At 35.0% G+C, this 21770-nt stretch overlaps 4 protein-coding genes across 8 annotated transcripts; 2 read left to right on the forward strand and 2 right to left on the reverse strand.

The window, feature by feature from the left end:
• Positions 1 to 274: 274 nt before the first annotated feature.
• LOC126721346 (N-carbamoylputrescine amidase) lies at positions 275 to 9050 on the reverse strand. 5 transcript variants are annotated; one of them, XR_007653883.1, is made up of 11 exons: positions 8861 to 9050; positions 7842 to 7890; positions 4369 to 4460; positions 4070 to 4221; positions 3938 to 3984; positions 3718 to 3751; positions 3318 to 3484; positions 2894 to 2990; positions 2572 to 2776; positions 874 to 916; positions 275 to 482 (listed from the first exon to the last, which is right to left on the reverse strand). XR_007653883.1 is itself a non-coding variant. In XM_050424414.1 (10 exons), the coding sequence occupies exons 1-9, from the start codon at positions 8944 to 8946 to the stop codon at positions 2601 to 2603; spliced, it is 900 nt and encodes a 299-aa protein (XP_050280371.1). In that variant the 5' UTR covers positions 8947 to 9050; the 3' UTR covers positions 275 to 482; positions 2572 to 2600. The 5 variants fall into 5 exon arrangements, 4 of the variants coding, with proteins under 4 accessions (XP_050280371.1, XP_050280357.1, XP_050280364.1 ...); XM_050424414.1 differs by lacking the exon at positions 874 to 916; XM_050424400.1 differs by lacking the exon at positions 275 to 482 and having other exon boundaries at positions 627 to 916.
• A 2315-nt stretch (positions 9051 to 11365) lies between these two features.
• LOC126721372 (uncharacterized protein At2g27730, mitochondrial) lies at positions 11366 to 15420 on the reverse strand. Its single transcript, XM_050424419.1, has 4 exons — positions 15254 to 15420; positions 14257 to 14377; positions 12468 to 12506; positions 11366 to 11787 (listed from the first exon to the last, which is right to left on the reverse strand). Exons 2-4 carry the CDS (start codon positions 14356 to 14358, stop codon positions 11572 to 11574), a joined length of 357 nt encoding a protein of 118 aa, XP_050280376.1. The 5' UTR covers positions 14359 to 14377; positions 15254 to 15420; the 3' UTR covers positions 11366 to 11571.
• Positions 15421 to 18196: 2776 nt separating this feature from the next.
• On the forward strand, positions 18197 to 18853 carry LOC126718723 (uncharacterized). The gene has a single exon (XM_050421083.1). It carries the CDS (start codon positions 18197 to 18199, stop codon positions 18851 to 18853), a length of 657 nt encoding a protein of 218 aa, XP_050277040.1.
• Positions 18854 to 19216: 363 nt separating this feature from the next.
• LOC126721380 (40S ribosomal protein S25) lies at positions 19217 to 21716 on the forward strand. The gene is made up of 4 exons (XM_050424424.1): positions 19217 to 19383; positions 19852 to 19926; positions 20064 to 20198; positions 21297 to 21716. Exons 1-4 carry the CDS (start codon positions 19381 to 19383, stop codon positions 21408 to 21410), a joined length of 327 nt encoding a protein of 108 aa, XP_050280381.1. The 5' UTR covers positions 19217 to 19380; the 3' UTR covers positions 21411 to 21716.
• Positions 21717 to 21770: the final 54 nt, after the last annotated feature.

Consider the following 21770-nt stretch of genomic DNA (forward strand, 5'->3'; position numbering starts at 1 on the left):
CACTTTTCTACCCAATCAAAAGCTCTAATAATCGCTATATGTGTTGCGCCAGAAGTCTTGTAGCCTACACCTTTTAGTGTTTCCACAAAAACATCAAGGCTTAAATCTCCCCTCCCTCGTTGTTGCTATCAAATTATCAAAAATAAATTGCTCTACATGTTATATATAAAAATAATTGCCTATATAATGATGTTTTATGAAGCCTAAATAAATACTGAATTTAATTGAGATGCAAATAGAAAAGCAAAAATGCACAACAGAACAAAATTAACGCAAGGGACAATGAGAAGCAATAGTAGATAAGCAAAATTTGGGAATTTCTAGGTGGTGACAATATCATATTCAGTTGTAGCCAAAAAAAAAAAAACCATCATGCTCAGTTTTCAAAAGCTTACACAAGATCTATGACCTGGATAAGATGGCCCAAGATGCTCAGAGAAGGCCTATTAAGAAACCGGTGAAGAACAAATATTGAAGTTCACCTTCAAGCCAAAAAAAAAAAAAAAATGAAAGTTTTAACTTGAGACTTCCCACACCTTCCCCTGCAAGCTGGGAATTAAGGTTGGTTGCAACACTTTATGTATATGACTCAGGATGTTGATTGAAAAAGAAAAAAGAAAAAGGGGGAAGAAAACGCAGCAAAAACCTATAATTAAATCAATACCAATGACCAGGGTGATGTTCAAATTATGAAAGTGACACCCAAATTAAAGATGAATGAAGAGGAACAAAAAACATCAGCAATGACCCAAATCCATAGGGAGCCTACCTATGATCATGACATGAATGAATATAATGCCAATTTCAAGTTTTTTTTTTTTTTTTTTTTTTTTTTTTTTCACAATGTAACATTCTGGAACAAATGAAAAGTACCTATAGAGTCAAGCAGTCAACTAACAGTGAATATAGTCCAAACCTGAATTATACACCACAAAATGAGCATATATTAGAGTGGACTCACCAAAGTCTCAAATATAATTTGTGGATAAATCGTTATTGATAAACCTTTGAAATTCATCTAATTGATGGTTAGTTTCAGAAAAATGATACATTAAACAACCAATTATGATTATAGCCAGTAAAAATCTAGAGACAGAGAGCATCATAATAAAATAACTCCTTTAATGATTGAAGTTCATGGCCCCAGTCCCTTTTATGGCCAAGAACAGATTCAAGCAAAGCTTATCATAAATGGGAGGCCAAGGGAACAAGAAACTCACTCTAAAGATGCTCTTTATAAAAGATAAAAATAAAGTCTTCTTGAGATGCTTTGGGTACATCAAAGAGAGATCTGACGTGAACAACATAATTTTTTCCACCAAACACGTGGCAAGACAGGTCCCAATTTGTTGGAAGATTTCTTTTACTGATAAGTGCCAATTCTTTGGAAGAATATAAAATCTATGGCTTTCTTGATTTTACTTTTTAGAGCTATATGTACTATTTCACAGAAGCACTACATGTCGCTGATAGAATGAGAAACTCTATGACTCTGCTGCTATGAAACAGCTCAGCCCATCACTTGAGCGTGATTGCAACTATAGGCTTTCTTCCCACTTCATGTGGCCAAACTCAACTATCAAAACAAGGAAAAGGAAAAAAAAAAAAAAAAAACTATAGGTCAGGTGTATCTGCTAGGTTGAATGCACCATTGTAGCCACAATTTACACTCTGTAACACACTAACGACTATTTCAGGCTACTGTTCTTGATTTCATACATTGATAAATTATTTTGTTGAAAGAGTTGAACAATATGATCAGAGTTCAAATAAAAATGAATTTAAGAACTTCAAGAATGAACTGGACTGGAACACCATTCCCTGGGCGTTGGCTTTAGGTAGTAAAAATAGATATGGTTTAAGCGTTGGCTTTAGGTAGTAAAAATGGATATGGTTTAAGTTACGTCTTTGTTAGAAACACCAAGAAATGTTAGTTGAGTTACAAGTAACAAGGCTCTTGGCAGATATGGTTTAAGTTATATTCACATCTTTTTCCTTCCCTTTTAAATTTTTTTTTAATATTTTATTTTATAAGTTTTAGATCATATCTAACCAATATATAAACACAAAGTCAACAAACACTGCATATCGTAACTGACCAGAGTGCTAATAGGATACTAGAGAAAATGACTATTCTTTAAAATATCACGAGGGCAAAAGGCTAGGATTACAATGTCAAACCACGTGAGAGGAAACTTGGGCTTAGGTGTTCCAAAAACATTTTGATCAATAATAGCGTCAACTTTCCCAAGTGAGCATCCTCTAGTGATTAAAATTTAAATGTAAGATGCAGTACATAGCAATGCGACATGATAATGGTATTAATCAACAATAAAGAAAACAAAAATTACAAAGCCAGAATAACAATGTTCAATAAACCATATTTCAGATGTGAAGTTCAACCAGATATTGTTGCTCACTTTGATTTATTTTGGCATTGAAGTTATCTAGCTGTTCTGCTCTCCAACAACCCCCCACCCCCCTCCTCCACTTCCTTCACCCACCCCCAAATCATAATGCTTGAAAATAATACACAGCTGTGAAAGCTATTAAAGCAATTTTATTAATTACCTCACGAACAAGACACTAACAGGATGATCTCACAGTGTGGGGCTGTTTCCGTCTAAAGTCAGAAGCACTTTGTATAATTCTGGACGTCGATCACGAAATACTCCCCAGCCTTTTCTCTTGGACTTGATCTTATCCAGATCAAATTCTGCAAGCAGCAAAGCCTCCTCTTTATCATCAGCAGCTGAAATAATTTCTCCAGTAGGTCCTGTGATCAGTATAGATTCACATATATTTTGTATTAGCTACATATCCATGGACACAGCCCAATAACTTGGAGGTAATCTCAACTTTGCTAATATCATCAGACAAATAAATGGAATACCTGCTATAAAAGAGTTCCCGTAGAATGTAATCTCACTTTTTCCATGCTCTGTCTCAATTATCTCCTTTCCTATGCGATTTGAAGCTACTAGAGGTACCTGAATTCATCCAAAATAGATTAAATCCCTTGTGTGGTTGCATTTCAATAACAAACACCATATTTATCAATTGTGATCTGCACAATCACCAAAATCCCTCAACAGAAATCATCTACAACAACAACAACAACAGCAAATAGATTATTTGCTCAACAAAAGACACATTTGCTTTGAAATGCATAATCTATCCATAAGTATTGTTTTATGGTCATTTTTAGATTATTTAATCTCTAACGAGGCAGGTACTGGAATGAGGACCAGACAAATAGACCAACCTAGAACCAACTAAATTCTAAAGTTGGTATTCTACTAGGCCAAAGAACTTACCAAATTTGCCCCAGCATGCCCTTGCATTACCCGCTTCCAGTGATCACGAGAATCAAGACCCTGATCCTGAGGTTCAGAACCAATAGCAGTAGGATAAAACAATATCTCTGCACCTTGAAGAACCATAGCTCGGGCTGCCTCTGGAAACCACTGATCCCAACAAATTGCTGAAATTAATAGGCAATAGTAACTTTAGTTTTCCCCTATCCTGAATTCTGTCACAGATGAATTATTAGAACAAAAGAATTTGCTGTATTGTTTGCGATTAGCATGGTTAAATAGCAAATCTGAAGCCTAAAGTGAACAAAATAAAGGTGTCTTTGCATGGCTCTATAATTACAAACATGCCCAAAATAATTAAAAACAGAGCTTTAAAAATTAGAGCATCTAAACTTCTTACCAATTCCAATCGTTGCAAACTTAGTCTGAAAAACCTGTTTACCAAAAGCATCAGGATTATTGTAAGTTGCACTGCTACCACAATCACCAACAGAATAGAAACTACCCAAGAATTAGATATAAGTTTAGATTATACTCCCCCCCATCCCTAATTAATACTCCACATTTCCCTTTTCAAGTGGTACTATTACTCTGGGACAAAGGGAATACTAAGCACCCACCTTAAAGCCAGTGTCTCCTGGATTGAAATAGAATTTTTCTTGGTAGCCTGCAGGAAAAAATTATTATATATTAGCATAAAAAAAATACTTATATAAGACTTGATGTAGGGAATAATCCTGCATCTCGCATGCCTGGTCCATCTGGGATATGGGACTTTCTATAAAGTCCAAGATCTGTTCCATCAGCATCAACTATGGCTACTGAATTATAATGGGCATTATTAGCCTCTTCAAAGAAGCTAACTGGTATCACCACGCCCAACTCTTTTGCAAGATTCTGCATCCTGCACAGCATCACATAAAGGTACAAAATAAGTTCCACTGTACAAAATGTGTATGAAGTTGAGATCATAGGACATTTACATGGTGCCAGGACAATATGTGAGCATGCAGCTAGCCAAGCAAATAATAGAGGATTTCTGCTACTTTACCTCAGAATTGTTGGATGACCCTTATAAGGCTTAGCTCGCTGAAAGTAATCCTCTCTTTGTGCCTGACAGAAGTAGTAACCCTCAAAAAGTTCCTGAAAAAAAGATCCAAGAGGCCAAAGCTTATACACTATCCACAGTGAGAATTATAACTGAGTTGAAGAAATAGTGTCAAACACAATCAATTATGACTTATCAAGTTTAACTTACCATCTGCATGGCGTGTATTTATTTGCAAACAATACTTTACTTGCAACACCATCCATAATTTCTTTGTTTATATTAAGCATCAAATATTACCCTTTTACAGGTAAGAGCTATAAATGCCAAAAGAAGGCTTTATTGTAACAAGTCTCAAAACTTGTAATAGCCATTGCCTCGATTATGGCTAATTCAAGGTAGACATGGCCTCAGAAAACGAGAGAGAGAGAGAGAGATGACTAAGCCATGTAGTCTCAAAACTCTGTCTGTCTAAAATTCCATCGTAGATAAGAATTTTACCTATCAAAAAAATATTCCTGTTGACTCAAGTATTGGACATTTGGACTCCTACTTGCTTAAGACATGTAGCAAGTGGAGTAGGGAACCATTTTACGCAGACAGTGTAACTGAATACCAGGAAAGGATTGGGTATGCAAGGGTATTTGTGGAAGGTGATGTTGACTAAGAATTTCAGGAGGTTGGAATTGAATATCCATGGAGGCCTCTGAAATTTTCTCATTGTAAGTCATTTGGTCACTCGTCCAATGCTTGTATATTGAAGAATACAAAAGATGTGAGTACCAAATATTCCTAAGGCTAATGATGGGATGAATAACCGTGGAAACTATATGGCACAGGGCTAGAAAAAGATGCTACCAATACACCGAGTCCCAAGTCTCAAAGCATTAGAAAGGATGAAGTGAGAAAAGAGAAAATGAAAGCAAATTCTTTTGCTGTTATAGATCCTGGAAGGTGTGGAAAAGTGGACAACTTGTAAGTCCTAACAGCAAGAATGGGGGTCTGTCTTCACTCACTATCCAGCAAATTATTGAACCACTCCTTCAGGTCATCAACCAAGTAATGGTGATAGAGGGAAAAAGAAAATAGTAGAAATGGGAGAAATCTCAATGAGGGGATGCTCTCCTTGACATGACCCTTATTATAGGTAATAGAAGTTTTATTGAAATAAAAAAAGTAAATCGTGTTCACAATGATGAACACTGTATACTTGAGAAAAATAAAGATGATACAAGAACCCTTTGCAATGATTATCCTAGTTTGGAATATAAAGGGACTGAATGACTCTATCAAGAAGAGGGAATTAGGGCAATGTTAGAAGAAAGGTCTCTAGTTTATGCTTGCTTGGTAGAAGGTTGAAACAAAAGAGAGGAGGAGATACAGCAAGAATTAAGGACACAATGCTGCAGGATGGGATTTCATAATCAATTATAATTAGCCATTCTTCTAGAAGAATTTGGGTGTTTTGGAATCGCAATAGAGTGTCAGCGCAAGCTATTTCACAATCTGAACAGGCGGTTAATTGTATTGTAAGATAAGGCATGGTGATCATAATTGGCTTTGCTCTTTTATTTATGCCTCTAATAAAGGTATTGACTAGAGACAGCTTTGGAAATTTCTGGTTTCTTTTAAGCAGCAGTATGAAGGCAATCCATGGCTACTTATAGGGGAATTTAATGTGGTGAGGAGTACTGCAGAAAAGTCCAGTAGTGAAAGTCTTTCAAATTATGAAAATGAGTTTGGGGAGTGCCTATACAACATTGAAGTAATGGATCATAGTTTCATTGGGAACTTCTTTACTTGGAGCAATAAGAGAAAAGAGGTTTCTGCATACCATCAGAAATAGTGTTCTGTGCAGTATGTGGGGTACTTCATATTCCGCAGTAAGGAATTCTTCCTTGAACTAGTTGTAATGTTGTATTCAGATAGTTTGCAGTGATGTGGAGGTAGTGAGCTGATTTTGTTTGCTCTGTGTTAACGCATATGTGATATGTGCATACTCATTGTACTTGTCTCAGTATTGGAATAAAATCATCCATTCATCCAAAAAACCAAATATTGATATTATACATGCACGCCTAATGGTTTTTGAACCACGACCTCACCCTCCACCTTGCTCATACAAAAGTAGGAGGTGCCATTTGAACTAGAGCTCATTGGCATTAAATATGAATAATATTTGACACTTATCTGAAAATTAACATTTCTGGTTATTTTTTAGCTGCTCACATTTAAAAAATAAAATAAGCCAATGAGCACTAGCCCAAATGGCACTTCCTCTTACTACAATAACGGGATGGTAGGTGAGTTTGTGGGTTCATAACTCACTAAGTGTGTAACTTAACAATCAAAAATATATATCTTTAAGCATATATTTTCAATTCCCTTTCAAAGTAGAAGACAATTTTAAGCATATATAATTAAACTTGATTCAATGTCATTCATCATATGAAAAATACAAATTAATAAATGAGATAATAGATTATTTGACAATCACATCAAAAGTTGCTAAGATGACAGTGTAACAAAGTTTTACCGATCTCAGTAAAGCATGGCAGGCAGACCCCAGTCCAACTCAACCTAAGAAATGTTCCCCAATATCATAATGTGTCTCACTATGTATCAGATACTTACCAGCAGTAACCAACAGACAAAGAGATATCACCCAATACATAATTTTACAGAATTAATGCATTATAATTGTATATCAATGTGTCTCATCTTATGCTCTCATGAACAATTTATATTGCAAACATATTTAGAAGTCGCCTTTGTAGTTAGGCACTATAGAAGGCCTTCAGCTTCATATATAACGTTAAGCGGTGGTTGGTTAGCATGAAGAAGGATTTTATCCAGGGTCACTGTGCCTCACCAGTAAGGCTTCACCGCCATACTAGGTGGCATCCTTAGGCACTATGCAAGACCTATACGGTCCAAGAAGTTGAATTTGGCAAAAGTTAATTATGCCCATAGCTTTAAGATGATTAAACCAAGAGTACTTAAAATGGCATTTGCACTATTTCAATATCCCTCCCAGACAGCTTTTTCACAACCTCAAGTCAGTTTAGAATGCTGATAGATGATCAGTTCAGATGCTTGGAATCTACACCAAAACTTTATTTGGCATCAGGAAAACTGATTTAGACTCCATTAATCCATACATATATTACAATTCTAGTAAGAATAAATTTGAGTGTCTTAATAGTCTTTTACACAGGCTCCAAGGTCCTCTAGTGTCAATAACATGCATACTTTCCAATTTCTCATTACAAATTTTAATGGTTGGAAAGGAAGAAGACATTTTGTAGTTGAACAGAAATAAATATTTTGAAGAAGCATAAAGTAGTCATAAGAACAAAGAACAAAATTATGGAGTACTTCAGAAGATGTATCAAACACATACTTTCTAAAAAGTAATATTTCTAAAGGAGCCATACGCTACAAAAGTTGATATCACGAGTTCCAACCATACATACCTGTATAAGTATAATGTTTGCACCCTTTGCATGAGCAGCTCTAACCAGCCTGCATAAAAAGATCAAACCAGCATAGAGCTTTATGACTTGTAGTCAATAACATGAAGGAAAAAGCTGGTAGAAGTACATAGTAGCATCCAAATGGAAAAAAGTAGTCCTGTAAAATATCATATGTATAAAGTTTCTAAGCACCAACCAAGCTCTCAATTTGGTATGGCATGAAAACAAATGGCACAACATTGATCAAGTTCCTAAAAACCATTGCAAAAACAAAATCTTGACAACACAAACCAATCATTCAAGCCCGTATCCAAACAATTAGTCGATTCATAGTTTCTTGGCTCTTTATTTACATTGGAAGTTCCAATCTCATGATGAAGGGGATTTGGTGATTTGCACAACACCCTTTCATGAAAAAAATCATAAAATTGAAAATACCCAAGTCGACTTTTGTTATAAGTCCTCACAATAAGCTGGCAAAATTTTTTTTTTTTTTAAATCAAGTTTTTATTTTTTTTTAGAGAGTTTCAACCTATGATGTCCGCTCTGATAATAGTCATTTATTATCGTACCAAGACACTAATCAATTTTTGGTATAGCAGGATTAAATTCAGATTTCTTATTCAACTATCAGATACTTTACCTAGAACCCACTTTTTAAATCAAGTTGAGTAGTAAAAAATACGCAAAGAATTAAAGAAAATCATAGTCTAACACTTTTTCAAGGTACATCCCCAATATCAAAAGTAAACAAACATAAACATTTATATGCAGCAACCCAACATACGACAACTACAAAAGTGAAAAAATAAAAGGACCCAAGTGGCTTGTCAGCTATAGATTACATGAAATTCAGACCCATATGCTACAAAAGCTTTAACTCAGTAAGAACAATTTCAAGAACTGTTCCTAAATTAGCAGCAACAACACACGTTTAACCAATTGATTGAGAAAGTAAAGAGCAAGATTAAGAATGAGAGAAGGTTTGTAAAAACAAGATTATGAAGAGAAGAGAGGACCTTTCGGCAGTGGCGACATTAGTAGAGACATCGTCGGTGCAAGAAAACTGCAGAGCTGAGACTACTACTTTTCTCCCTTTTTCCATTCTCACTCTGCAATTCTTTCTTTCTTTCGTTAGTCACACGGAGGACTATTGGGCGCACCAAGTGAGACTATTTAAGTGATGATACACAGTTCTTCCTTTTTTTTTTTTTTTCTTATGATGGGAATGAATATGATGCGCAGTCTTCATTTTAAAATAATAAAAATGTCATGAGCGGTGCACTGCATCCAGCTATAAATGGAAACAAATTGGATGGGTTCATAATTGGAGCATTTTATTTCCATTTATTCCATACGTTTTTTTTTTCTTTGATATATCCATATATTATTAGTCCAACTATAATGACAATTCTCTCCCAAAAAATGTAGTAAAGTTTTTTTTTTTTTTGTTAAATAAGGTATTTTAAATTTTAACCTGGTTTATACCAAAAATCGATTGATGTGACCTAATAATAAAAAATAATAATCATGAAACAGAAATCATAGGTCGGTATTTAATCACATATATTTGATAGTATTTTTTTAATTGCCTCCTACTATAATTTTTTTTTAGATCAACCTCCTACTATAATTTTCAAAAACCCTAACACATTATTTCCATTTCTTTTTATACAAATTTTCTTTTATAGGAATCTTTCCAATTTCATTGAATGACCTCAAAAGGATATAATAAGTAGATAGTAAGAAGGGGAATGTATTTCCTTGAACTTTTAAACCTAGCATAAGTATTGTGGGGGGAGATCGATCCAAGGAGTCCAAGCCGAGGATGAATCTATCCAATCCAGGTAAAGATGGGCAAGCAGACTCCCAGGATTGCGCCTAGCCGAAGAGAATAAGAGAACCAAGGGACGACTGGCATCCCTTAAAGGCCCAAGGATAAAGGAGGGGATAGCAACGGGAGGGAATAGCGATGAGAGGGTACAAGACCTACAGGAGTGGTGGGAGGAAGTTTCCTGAAGAAGACACCTCTCACCTCCGCATTCAATACTCTGCACCAACCTAATCAACTGCATTAATGGGGAAATAACCCCTTAACAGTAACTTCACAGTTAGCAACTCCCTCTACCACCTTCAGAAGGGTCTTGAAGGAACAAGTATCCTAAGAAATGCCATGAGACATACAAGTGGAGGGCTGGGATGCGAGGGAAGGAACTATATAAGAAAGGGAACACCAAAAAAAAAAGGCATGAACATTTTCCAAGAAAAGAAGAAATAAGAGAGAACTAAGTATTACCTTGTAAAATGATATGAGCTTAACTTATTAATGAGAGATTGATCCTCGGACCCGCCCAAGGAAGGTTTTTTCCTCAATTGTTGTTCTAAGTATACCTATCTGATACTTTGGATCCAATCTTGGAATTATCTTTACATTGCACTTGAGTTAGAAACCCACTCTCTTAAAAAATTTATTGTTTGAGCTTGATTTGAAGGACAAGGTACCACTCTTCTAAGTGGGCTTGGACGTTTCTTTTTATGGTCCTTACAAGTATATATGTATATACATACACACACCATCAATATAATGAACTAGGTTTTATTGTACCCTGTCAATTACATATTGTTGATCATCAATATCATTTTGAAATGCTCAAATATAGTCTACTTTTTTTGGTAAACTCAAATATAGTCTTACTTAAAAAGTCAATGTACACGTCCTATATATAGTCTTTCTCTTTTTTCTTATCTTTCACATGTCCTCTAATTTGTCTCAAATTAAGTAAATATACCCTTTTTGAAATGAACAAGAAAGAGTAATTGATGGGTCGAGTCATATTATCCATAAGTGAACTGTCGACCCATCATCTATTGGAAGAGAAGAGATGAGGGATAAGCATCAACACCAACCAATACAATAAGCAGAGAGCAGACAACGGAACAAGGATGTAAAGTAGTGATTAACTACTTTTATAAATGAAGTTAACATTGTCACATGATTTTGATAAAGATTAAGTGATATAATTCATTATAAATCACTACATTTATAATGATTTAGATTTCAGTAAATGAATGTATGATCTTTTCTAAATTTTTTTTTTTTTTTTTTTTTTCGTTATTAAGCAAGAAAGGATAATCTTCTCAAAAAAATAAAAGTAAGAAAAGATAAGGGCTGATTAGCCATGAAAGCTCTACTCAGTGTAACCAAAATAACTTCCTGTCCACAGGACATAAGGATCAATTTTGTGCTAGCTAGGATCAATTTTGTATAGTCTTTTCGAGGTTGGTACTTTGCTTCTATTCAAGGAACACAAACAAATTACTAATTAACGAACAACTAGTATTCAGTTCTCATGCTGAAGTTGATTCATTAACGAAACAAAATTTCGCTGAAGCTTGTATTTCATTCTCATCTGCTAATAACAATGATAACCATCACCTGCCATCCCATGTCATAGAATTGACAATATTAAAATAATTGCGCTGTCAAAAAAAAAAAATTGAATAGTGCCTCCACATTGTAAATATTCTCCGAAACAGGGTCACCATGAACCCGTGCCAAACTCAAGAATTATAAAAGCACATAAAACGCAGTTATAATCTGATGCAACAAATACAGAGAGGGGGCACAGTGAAGTTGATGTATCTTTATTAAACTCTTGCCAAAGATCCAGTAGTGTAAAGAAAACTACTTATCATCTTTTTTAACTGTTCATGTCAAAGCACAGTAACCTCAGTCCTGGACTTCTGGCTTCTTTGCAGTACCTTTAAGGTACCATCCAAGAGAAGCGAAAACCGTGATAGTACCAGCTAGAACTGCATAGTTCCGGTACTTGTCAGTGGATACTTTTTCAGTTGATGCTCCAGATGCTGAGGATGAGCTGGTTGGTTTGGCATCTGTGGCTGATCCTCCTGAGCTTGTGGCAGGTTTTTCTTCTGGTTTAGGGCCCTGAGAACATCAACTCATTAAGCATTACTTTTTTCCAGGGATAACTACATAAGGATATCAAGCAAACTAAGTTCCCAGAGAGAAAATGGAATATCTAATTTTTACCACATTCCTAGAGGCTTCAGCATGAAATTTGAGTTAATATGGAAGTTGAAAAAAAAAAAATTTTTGAGCTAACTCAATAACCCAATTCAATTTGAGACAATCAAAAATGCCATTTTTTTTGCTGGATGAGACCATCAAAATTAATTTTAACTGCAATGGATACATGATATATTAAGCTGACACGGTTCCGTCTAGTCTATGGAGTTCAGTCAAGTTTTGACTTTCAAGTCCTAGTCAATTAACCAAAGTACTGAACACAGACAAACCAAACAAATCAACCGAGTTTTGGAACAGTAGCTCAAAAAGCAACTAATACATAGCAAACTAAGAAACTATTTAACCATTTAAGAGAGAGTAAAGACAGTTTAAAACACAACTGCATACACTGTGAACCCCTGTTTTATAATCATATCTACTTTTTTTTAAACAAGCCACATCAAGCAAGATCCTAAGTATCAAGTACGATTATATAAGCTTAAGGTGAAAATCAAGATCTTTAATATAATCATGCAGTGCATAAATTCACCAAAGTCTAAACACACAGATGCAGACAGACAAAGTATACTTGTTCATACCTTCCGCGCAAGCTTCTCCAATTTCTCTTGCTCGACTTTCTGCATTATTACGAAAAGATTTGTCAAAACACAGACACAAAAGCACTACAGACATGATAAACAAGCAGATACTCCGTTGTGAGTTGTGATTGGAAGATATAATCAGATCACTCATTATGGCAAACATATAGAGAGATTTTTATCCAAAGTCAGATACAACTGTGCTAGAGAAGTTTAACAGAAATCCCAGACTTTCTAAATTGCCAATATCAACCATCGTCTCTAATTTAATACTGGGACCTCTGATTTAGTCATAATTTCTACTCAAAACCTTTGCTTAATCAATGCTCAAAGGAACAACACAACTCCCACCAAATGAACTTCACAACGATCTCATTATCTCTTTTCAATGACAAGGCATTCCTCTCCGCCAAAAGGATGTTTTCAAGATCTTTAAGTAAAGAACAATTAGATTATCATCCGTTAATCAATGGGGGAGGAAACCCAGTAAATCTAGCGCTAACAATTCCCAGCAAAATTTATGTCTACATGGGCTTGATAATGATTTTCTAGATAATTGGCACCCACTCCCCACTTCATTCTTTTCCTCCCATTGTTTCTTTGTCCACACATGCACAGTAACAAGCACACATGTTGTAACATAGATAAAACTGAGATACTCAAAAAAAAATCTTATGGTGGTTATAATTATAAACAGAAAAATCAACAACTAATATAATAATAAACCTAGGCATTGTTTAGAAAATCAAGATCTATTACACTTCTCCATCTGGAATTCACCACCATTTTGACGCACTATGATTATAAATTTGTAAAAAGTATAAGTTTAATCTTCAAAACAAGTATTCTCAATTTATTTTACTAATTATATAAATCCTAACAACTTCCAACTGGTGTTTCCATGTGTATATCAGATTTTTCAGCAACATTTTTCGGTTTTCTTTCCCCTTCTCATTTACAAATCCATATCCCATAGTACAGGGGAATAAACTTAGTTCTCAATCAATTTCTCAAATTTAGTTTAGGGCTACTATATAAATTTCCAAACAGTTCCTGTCCTCTTCAAGACAAGTATCTTGAAAACTATCCTGTTCATGCCCAAATTTACTATCATAATCAACACAAGCAAGAGAAAATAAAAGAGATTTTATAAATGAATAAGTTGTGTTATTACACATGCACATTAAAAATAATAATAATACTAAATAAAATAGCATTTGCATATTAAATATAGAACACTTGTTCCAAAAATGGAGGAGAGTCAGTACACAACCAAACTATAATCCAAAACTATATCATTTGGCCAAATTGATTAACTGACTTTCAATACCCATTGCAAGGATTAGCATGGATCTCTGCTAAAGCCTAAAGTAGTAAGGCATTAAACTGATCATTGTAGTCTCACTCTCACCACCTCAGCTCACAGAAAAAGGGGGAAAACATAAATTAGTTTTTTTCAACTGTTATATATTCCAAATGGCGCCTTGCCCCAACCAACTGACCACATTAGTTTCAGCTGGAATACTCAACCATACTCAAGACAAATCACTTTTTTTCTATAAATACCAAAACCCAGTTCTTGGATTTAAAATGGCCAAATAAAACAGAATTCCAATAAACAAGATACAACAAGAGGAAGGCAAAATAAAAGAGTATATCAAAATATGATAAAATGAGAAAAATAGGTTCAAACTAAGGAAAGAAATAGCATAAACATATACATAATTCCCTCTGCACCTTGATAACATCCTTGTCTTTCAAAAATAAAATATGGGGCTTCCTAGATTACCTTAATGTAAATATTTTCTGCAGCTTTTTCCTCCTCGCTAAGCACTTTGCCACTACTGGAAAACCTTCGAGACACAAATCTTGTAGCTATCCTTGTCGCCATTGCAATTGGATTATTTTCCCTGTAAATGAGATAATGGGTGATAAAATAATACCATAAACCCAACACAACTTTGCTCACACGATCAAATAATAAAACTAAACCAGACTCTTGTGGACATTATTGTATGATTGTGCTTCGACTGCACGTTTAAATTTTATAACTCGTTGATAGCTCCTTGTACATTTGGTACATCCCACAGTAGATGGTCATTAACAAACAGAAAGACCCACCTGCCCAAATGCAACCCATGATTCATTGTCACCTCACTCTCCACCTTACTCTTACAAGGGAAAGCGGTGCCATTTGAAATAAAACCCATTTGCCATTCTCAAACCAGTTCTTAATTCAAGTGGGTCAATTAGCAAACTTCGCTTTCGTGTATAGCATTATGATTACAAGTTCACAACCACATTCAATATAAGAAATGCGACTTTTTTACTGTTATAACAATAAGTTTCGTCTTCATTTCACAGGACACATTCCATTGAAACACACACACATAGATACCCATTTCCATGGAATATGATTTTTCAAAGAATCTTTAGAAATTCCATGTGCATAAAAGTAATTTTTTTCCCAACGGTTAAAAAAAAAAAAAAAAAAAAACCCTAACAATTAATTTCAGAAATCACAACACCGGTCACTTCTCCACAATCAAATTTCGAAAACCTGTACATATTCAAGTCCATCTGAGTACTGTATATACAATGGAAGGGGCTAGAAATGCTAAGTATGAATCGGATAGTCAATGGAATTTCCAGCTAAAGATGTCTATAAGGAAATAACTGTGAAAACAAAAATAAGGACCAAACCAATTACATAGGGAAAATATTACAGAAAATGTGAGAAAGAGAGATCTGAGAGAGAGAAAGAGGGAGAGAGAGAGATGGCTCACCAAGCAATTCGCAGATTGAAAGACAGAGAGAGAGAGAGAGAGGTGTGTAGAAGAGTGTGGTTTTGGTTTTGTGGTTTTTATTTTGATAAATGAAATGGCCCCGGTCTGTAGTTAGTACCTGAGAGTGGCTGGAAGTTATTTGCCGTCTGATTTAAGATAAGGATTGATTCGTTGGAAGTTCGAACCTGTGCTAATTTACATTTTAGCTTAATTTTTATGCATTAAAAAAAAAAAAAAAAGATTTGAGAGAGTTTCAATCCGCTCATAATGATAGCTCTTTATTATCAGACGAAAATATCAATCGATTTTTGGTGTATGCACGGATTGAATCTCGGATCTCTTATTCAACTATCGGAGACTTTATTAATTGAGCTAACTGGAATCTATCTTACTCCAATCAAGTGGATATGTCACAACAAAAATTTTTAATAAGTTATTTGACTTTTTTAAATAACGACTCGTTAGGTTAAGGATTCGACATGCTAACCTACAAACTGTATGTTAATATTTTAAGATTATGTTTTTATTGCTGTTGTAATTTGTTAAAGTTCTTTAATTTGAATGGTTGTAAATTGTATTTTTAATATTGTGATAATTTGTTAGTATTGGGTGTTTTTTTTTTTTTTTTAGAATAGTATTGGGTTTAAGTTGTTAATTTTTAAAACCTCACTATCTATCTAAGTTATTACTTTTATATTATATGGTTTAAAATATAATTTTCTTAAATTTTAAGGAGTATTCATGATAATATATAATATATTAAAGTGGAAGCTCAATTAATAATCTAATTTTGGTTCTAATTGCACTCAAAATTTGTGCCAAGTGTCTTTAGTTTTTATATATAATATATATATATAATTATTTCAATTTCATACCAAGTGTCATTTCCCTTATACTATAATTTTGTGTCAATTATATTTAAATGCAAATTCATGTATCTAAATTAAAAATTATGTAAGGACTCAATTTGAATTTATCATACTTTAATTTAATGTGTAAGTATGTACGTACGTATGTATGTATGTATTTTGATTGTTCTCAATTACACTCATGCAGATATAAGGATTATTATAAGCTAGTAAAAAATTATTTCACAATATAGTTCATGTTTTGACAACTCACAACTATGGTTTATAAATATTTAGTATTTTTTCGCATTTTGGTTGTAATTTGTTGGTATTAATTATTTTGTGTAATCACAAATTATATGAATCTCGTGAGAGACATCCAGTTAATTAGGATATTTGATAATTTATCATTTATATGTTACTAATTAACCAAATAATCTATTTTTAATATTTAGGGGAAAAAATATAGAAGAGTTGCTATTTGACTTGAACAGTTGAACATGTGCAAACAACTTTTAGGAATAAAAAATAGTAGGGTTGTTTGCAAGCTAGATTGGACGGGTTGAGGGGCAAAATTTAAACCAATCCATCATGGGCCAAATCCTCGTCGACTCACCAAACTTCATAAACGGCAGGTCGGTTGGAAATTTGGGTTATTCAATTTGGTGGATTGGGCCTGTTAGGTAAGCTAGTTTTTGTTTTATGTTATAAATTAAACATAGAAAATTATTTTATTATTGATGGATAAACTTAAGAAGTTGTTTTTTCTATAAATCCCTTAAGCCATTGAATAAAATTATAAAAAGTAACCCACTTTCATGTAGATCAAAAAACACTTGTCTTAAGCTATGGGTACTTTGTTTTTCTATTAAAAAAAAAAAAAAAAAAGAGTATGAGTACCAATTTTTTTTTACTGAATAAGTACCATTACCATATTCATATCCTTAAGTCAGCTTACAAATACGTTAGGAAAGCATAATTTATTTTCCATACTATCATCAAATCATCGGGTTAACAAAAAAAAAAAAAAAAAAAAAACATAAAATTGATAAGAGATATTGGTGGTTAAAAAAAAAAAAACACTAAACTTGCCACCCAATCCAATCCGTTGCTTTAACAGTTGAACCTATCCAATCCGCTTAAATATTAATATCATATCCTTGTGGGTTGGTATGGGGCAAAAAAAGTTGGACAATTTGAGTTAATTAAGTGGATTGATGCACATATCCAAAAATAGTCATCTATTTAAATTGAGTGATTTTGACTTCAACCCGATCATAAACAATAAGTCTATAGTTTATGCATGCAAATTCTACGTGCAAGGTACAAAGTTAAGGAGGACTGGCTGAGGTCTGATCCTCCTAAATCAGCCTCCCCAACCTGGAGGGCCATTGAAAAGGCAAAACACATTGTCAGCAGAGGTGCTTGTTATGCTATTGGAGATGGGTCTTCAGTGGATGTTTGGAAAGACCCTTGGGTCCCTTGGATCCATGGGTTCATTCCGAGCCCAAGGGATGAAGCTGTACCCAAATTCCCTATGAAGGTGGCCCAGCTTATTCACAACGAGCTGCATTGTTGGAAAGCCGAGCTGATACGCCAAATGTTTGACAAACCTTCCGCTCAAGCTATCCTAGCTATCCCAATTCCTATTACATCCAATGCAGATGAGTTAGTTTAGGTGTTGGACTCAAAGGGGGTTTTCTCAGTTAAATCAGCTTACATTGCTTCAAACCCTCAGTTCAACTCACCAGTGAGATCTACAGTAAAATGGAAGAAGCTCTGGAACCTAAAAGCTCCGGAAAGGTTAAAAATGTTCCTTTGGAGATTATGTGTCAATGCCCTTCCCACCAGAGACAATCTTTTCAAGTGCATGAACAGTGTTGAGACATCTTGCGTGCTTTGTAATGAGTCTGAAGAGAACCCATGCCACCTTTTCCTTCACTGCCCTATTGCCAAAGCACTATGGTTCGCAGCGTGTTAGGGTTTTAAAGCAGAGGAAGTTGCTGTAGTGTCCACTGAAGATATTGTAAACATGGTTCTCAACCCCCCAAATGTGTTATGTAACTCCTGGGAGCAATGGAAGGTCTCTCTAACCATGGCCTCAACATTAGAGGAAATCTGGTACCTCAGAAATTCTGTTCTGCACTCGAAGTCTCCGCTGGAACTGCATGTTTCTATTCAGTGGATTCAAAGAAGATGTCAAGAATACATGGTTACATGCCCTTTATCCCCTTCCCAACCGATGCCTCATGATCCGACACGTTGGGCTCCACCCCCACCTGGTTGCATTAAACTCAATGTTGATGCGGCCTTATCGAGCTCTAAGGCAGCCGTAGTAGTTGTTGCAAGGGAATGTTCTAGCGCCGTCTGTGGTGTTTGGGCCAAAACCATCTCCCTCCGTTCACTGCTCCAAGCTGAAGCTGAAGCGATCCTATGGGCTGTCCAGATTGCTTTAAAGGAAGGGTGGAGCTATGTTTCAATCGAAGGGGACTCTAAGACCTGTACGGATTATCTATCTCTGCTTAAGACTGATCTGGAGTGGTCCATCCGAACCATCATCTCTAACGTGGCTGTGTTAGCAAAGTCTTTGGCTAATTGTTCTTTTGTTTGGGTTAGAAGGTGTTGTAATTCTGCAGCACATGTAGCTGCTAAATTTGCTTTATGCTCCTTTTTGTCTTTTCTTTACTTCAAGGATTATCTTCCTCCAGCGATTTTAGCTGTTTGTATGGAAGAGTCCAAACTGTGTTCCTAGTTCTTTTTTTTTTTTAGCAATAGATTGAAGCTTATCAAAAAAAAAAAAGTCTATAGTCACAAATTGCCAAGGTGGCAAGTTATGAAGGGTAACGATAAAATAATAGGCTTAATTGAGAAACTATAAAAATTTGTTAACTCAACTATTGTGAAAAATATAGTGAAAATTGTTATGTTTGTAATGTTACTTAGTAAATGCAAATTGAGACAGTGGACCATATTTGACCCGGCCCGACGTCCAAAAGTCCAAGAGAACAAGACCAGAAAATTTCACAAATTGCCGTATTTCCGTAACAAGAACATAAACCCATCCATAACAAGCTTTGGATAAACCTGTTGTCCAAACAATGAAAAACCGAATCGCGTGGAAACGACCGTAGGAGATAGCAGCCCTAAAGGCTTCGATTCTCAAAAACCCTAGTATTTCTTTCCTTGCTTTAGGCTTTTTCAAAACCCTAGCAAGCTCTGACCCTCACACCTTCTTCTTCGCCAAACGGTGCCTCTGCTCCACTCTGACCCTCGAGCAACATGGTAAGCTCACACAACGCTTCTTCAACTCCTTCCTTTCGTTACTCTCTTATTGCATTTGTTTGGTTTCTGAGAATGTTTGAGGAAAAACAATAGAAAATATTGGAACTTCCGAGATGTGAATATGTCGAGGTTTTGTTGCATATTGCTTTCTGGGTTTTGCTTTTTTGCTTTATTCTTGCTAGATCTGATATTAGTGAACTTAAATTGAAATCCAGAGTCTGTGTTCTGTTTTCTTTTTGTACTTTTTCTCAAGTGCCAAACGCAGATTTATCTATTGTGATATTTAATGAAGCTGAATAGTCTTATAGGCTCTGTCTCAATTTCAAGATTGAAAGTATTGGGTATTGTTTTTTTGCACCAATTTATTTGTTTAGATTCCAAACAGGGGATAATACATGTAGTATTTAGTGCAGAGTTAATATGATTTTTGTGCTATGAAGATTTATTTATTTTTTGTTATTCTAATAGGCACCTAAGAAGGAAAAGGCTCCTCCTCCGTCCTCGAAGCCAGCCAAATCCGGCGGAGGAAAGCAGAAGAAGAAGGTTTGATAATGTCTTTGGATTCAGAATTTGATTTTTTAAAAATTTTTAACTTTGTATGGTGGTTCAAATTATAGATCGTAGGAATAGGTAATGTGGGTTTGGCTTTGAATACTAATACTATTTGGTGATGTATACAGAAATGGAGCAAGGGAAAGCAAAAGGAGAAGGTGAACAACATGGTTTTGTTTGATCAGGGAACCTATGACAAGCTCCTTGTGGAAGCTCCAAAGTACAAGCTTATCACACCTTCCATCTTGTCCGACAGATTGAGGGTATAGTCTGAACTTGACTCTTTCTGTATCAGTTTCTTCATATTTTATGTGGTTACACCCTTAATGTTATGCGAATGAGAAATGCTTGTGTAGTTGGTCTTGAAAGAGAAGTTAGTTGGATTACAATAATTATCATTGACATTTTCCAATTGCAAATTATTACTTGGAGGATTAAAATCATTGCTTCTCAAGATGACCCACACTTTTACTGATTGAGCTATTAGGACATGTATGATGGGAACCCGACGTGAGTATACTATATAGAGAACCCATATATCACTTCCAAGTGTCTGCTTGCTCCTAGTTCCTTACTGAACAAATCATGTTCCTCCTTTATGATATAATATGTTTTGACAACTTGGTATCAGTCTAACATAGCTGACATCCTTTCACCTTCATTACTAGTAATGGGATCATTCTTGTTTACCCTAAAAAGTGCTCATAAAATAAAGAAAGAAAATGGAAGTAATAAGAATATTTTATTGATGCTTAGTTGAGTACAAGATGAATAAGAGGAGTACATAGAGCATCAAAATATACATTTATTTGCTTTTGAAAGTTGTCTCTCTTTTTACCTAATGTCTGGCTGTCACTTGGATTTGTTTTGACCAACACCAACACCAACACATTTGCTAGTTTGAAATTTAACTTAATACACAGTAAATTATATTTTATCATTAATACTACTCTCTGTTAATGCTAACTTAATTTGTAACTAAGGGCTGGCATAGAGGGCATAGTGATTAGTTAAATATATAAAACAGGGAATGAAACAAACTAGAAAATACAGTGATTCTCCCCCATGTTTGGATGTTCAAGGTAGACAGGAAATAGAACGAAGATCATTATAGCATGATCAGTCACATCTTCTAAGAATTTAAGCTAATCTATTGGCTATCGCCTTATTGGACATTTTTCTTGGGCGATATTATGGACATCACTCTTGTAACAATTTAAATAAAGATGCATTTTATCTGTTGTTTAATACTTGCGAATTGTGTGTCCCTCTACTCTTTATCCAAGAAGTTGTTCTTTTGTTTGATTGAATATCTTTTGGCATGCTAATGAAGTTGATTTCCTTTTCTTGACCATTATCAGATCAATGGATCATTGGCACGCCGGGCAATCAAGGATCTGATGGCAAGAGGTTCCATTAGGCTGGTATCTGCTCATGCAAGCCAGCAGATCTACACCAGGTCCACCAATACTTGAACATGAAGAGTGAGCGACATAACAGTTTTCTGTGTTCAAGGAACTAGTGTCTCTTATTATGTTCTGGTAGCTACATTTTGCTCGTTTTGTGCCGTATGAGCACAGATTTTTTGTTCATGATTAAAATCCGTACTGCACCATTAGTCATGTTAAGTAGTTTAAATTATTGTAGGGTTTGCCTCTTCTCCCACAAGAGAAGAATCTTTTTTTTCCCCTCCCCCGTCTTTTGTGGGGAAAATATTGATGAGTTTATCCTGGTATTTGTTATCACCTTATACCAATTTAAATATCAGGTTTGTTTTTTTTTTTTTCCTCCCTCGTGATTTGGGATTTTGCGTTCACTTGAACATTTAGAGCAGT

Source organism: Quercus robur, chromosome 1 (assembly GCF_932294415.1).
Source record: "Quercus robur chromosome 1, dhQueRobu3.1, whole genome shotgun sequence".
Classification (NCBI taxonomy): Eukaryota; Viridiplantae; Streptophyta; class Magnoliopsida; order Fagales; family Fagaceae; genus Quercus; species Quercus robur.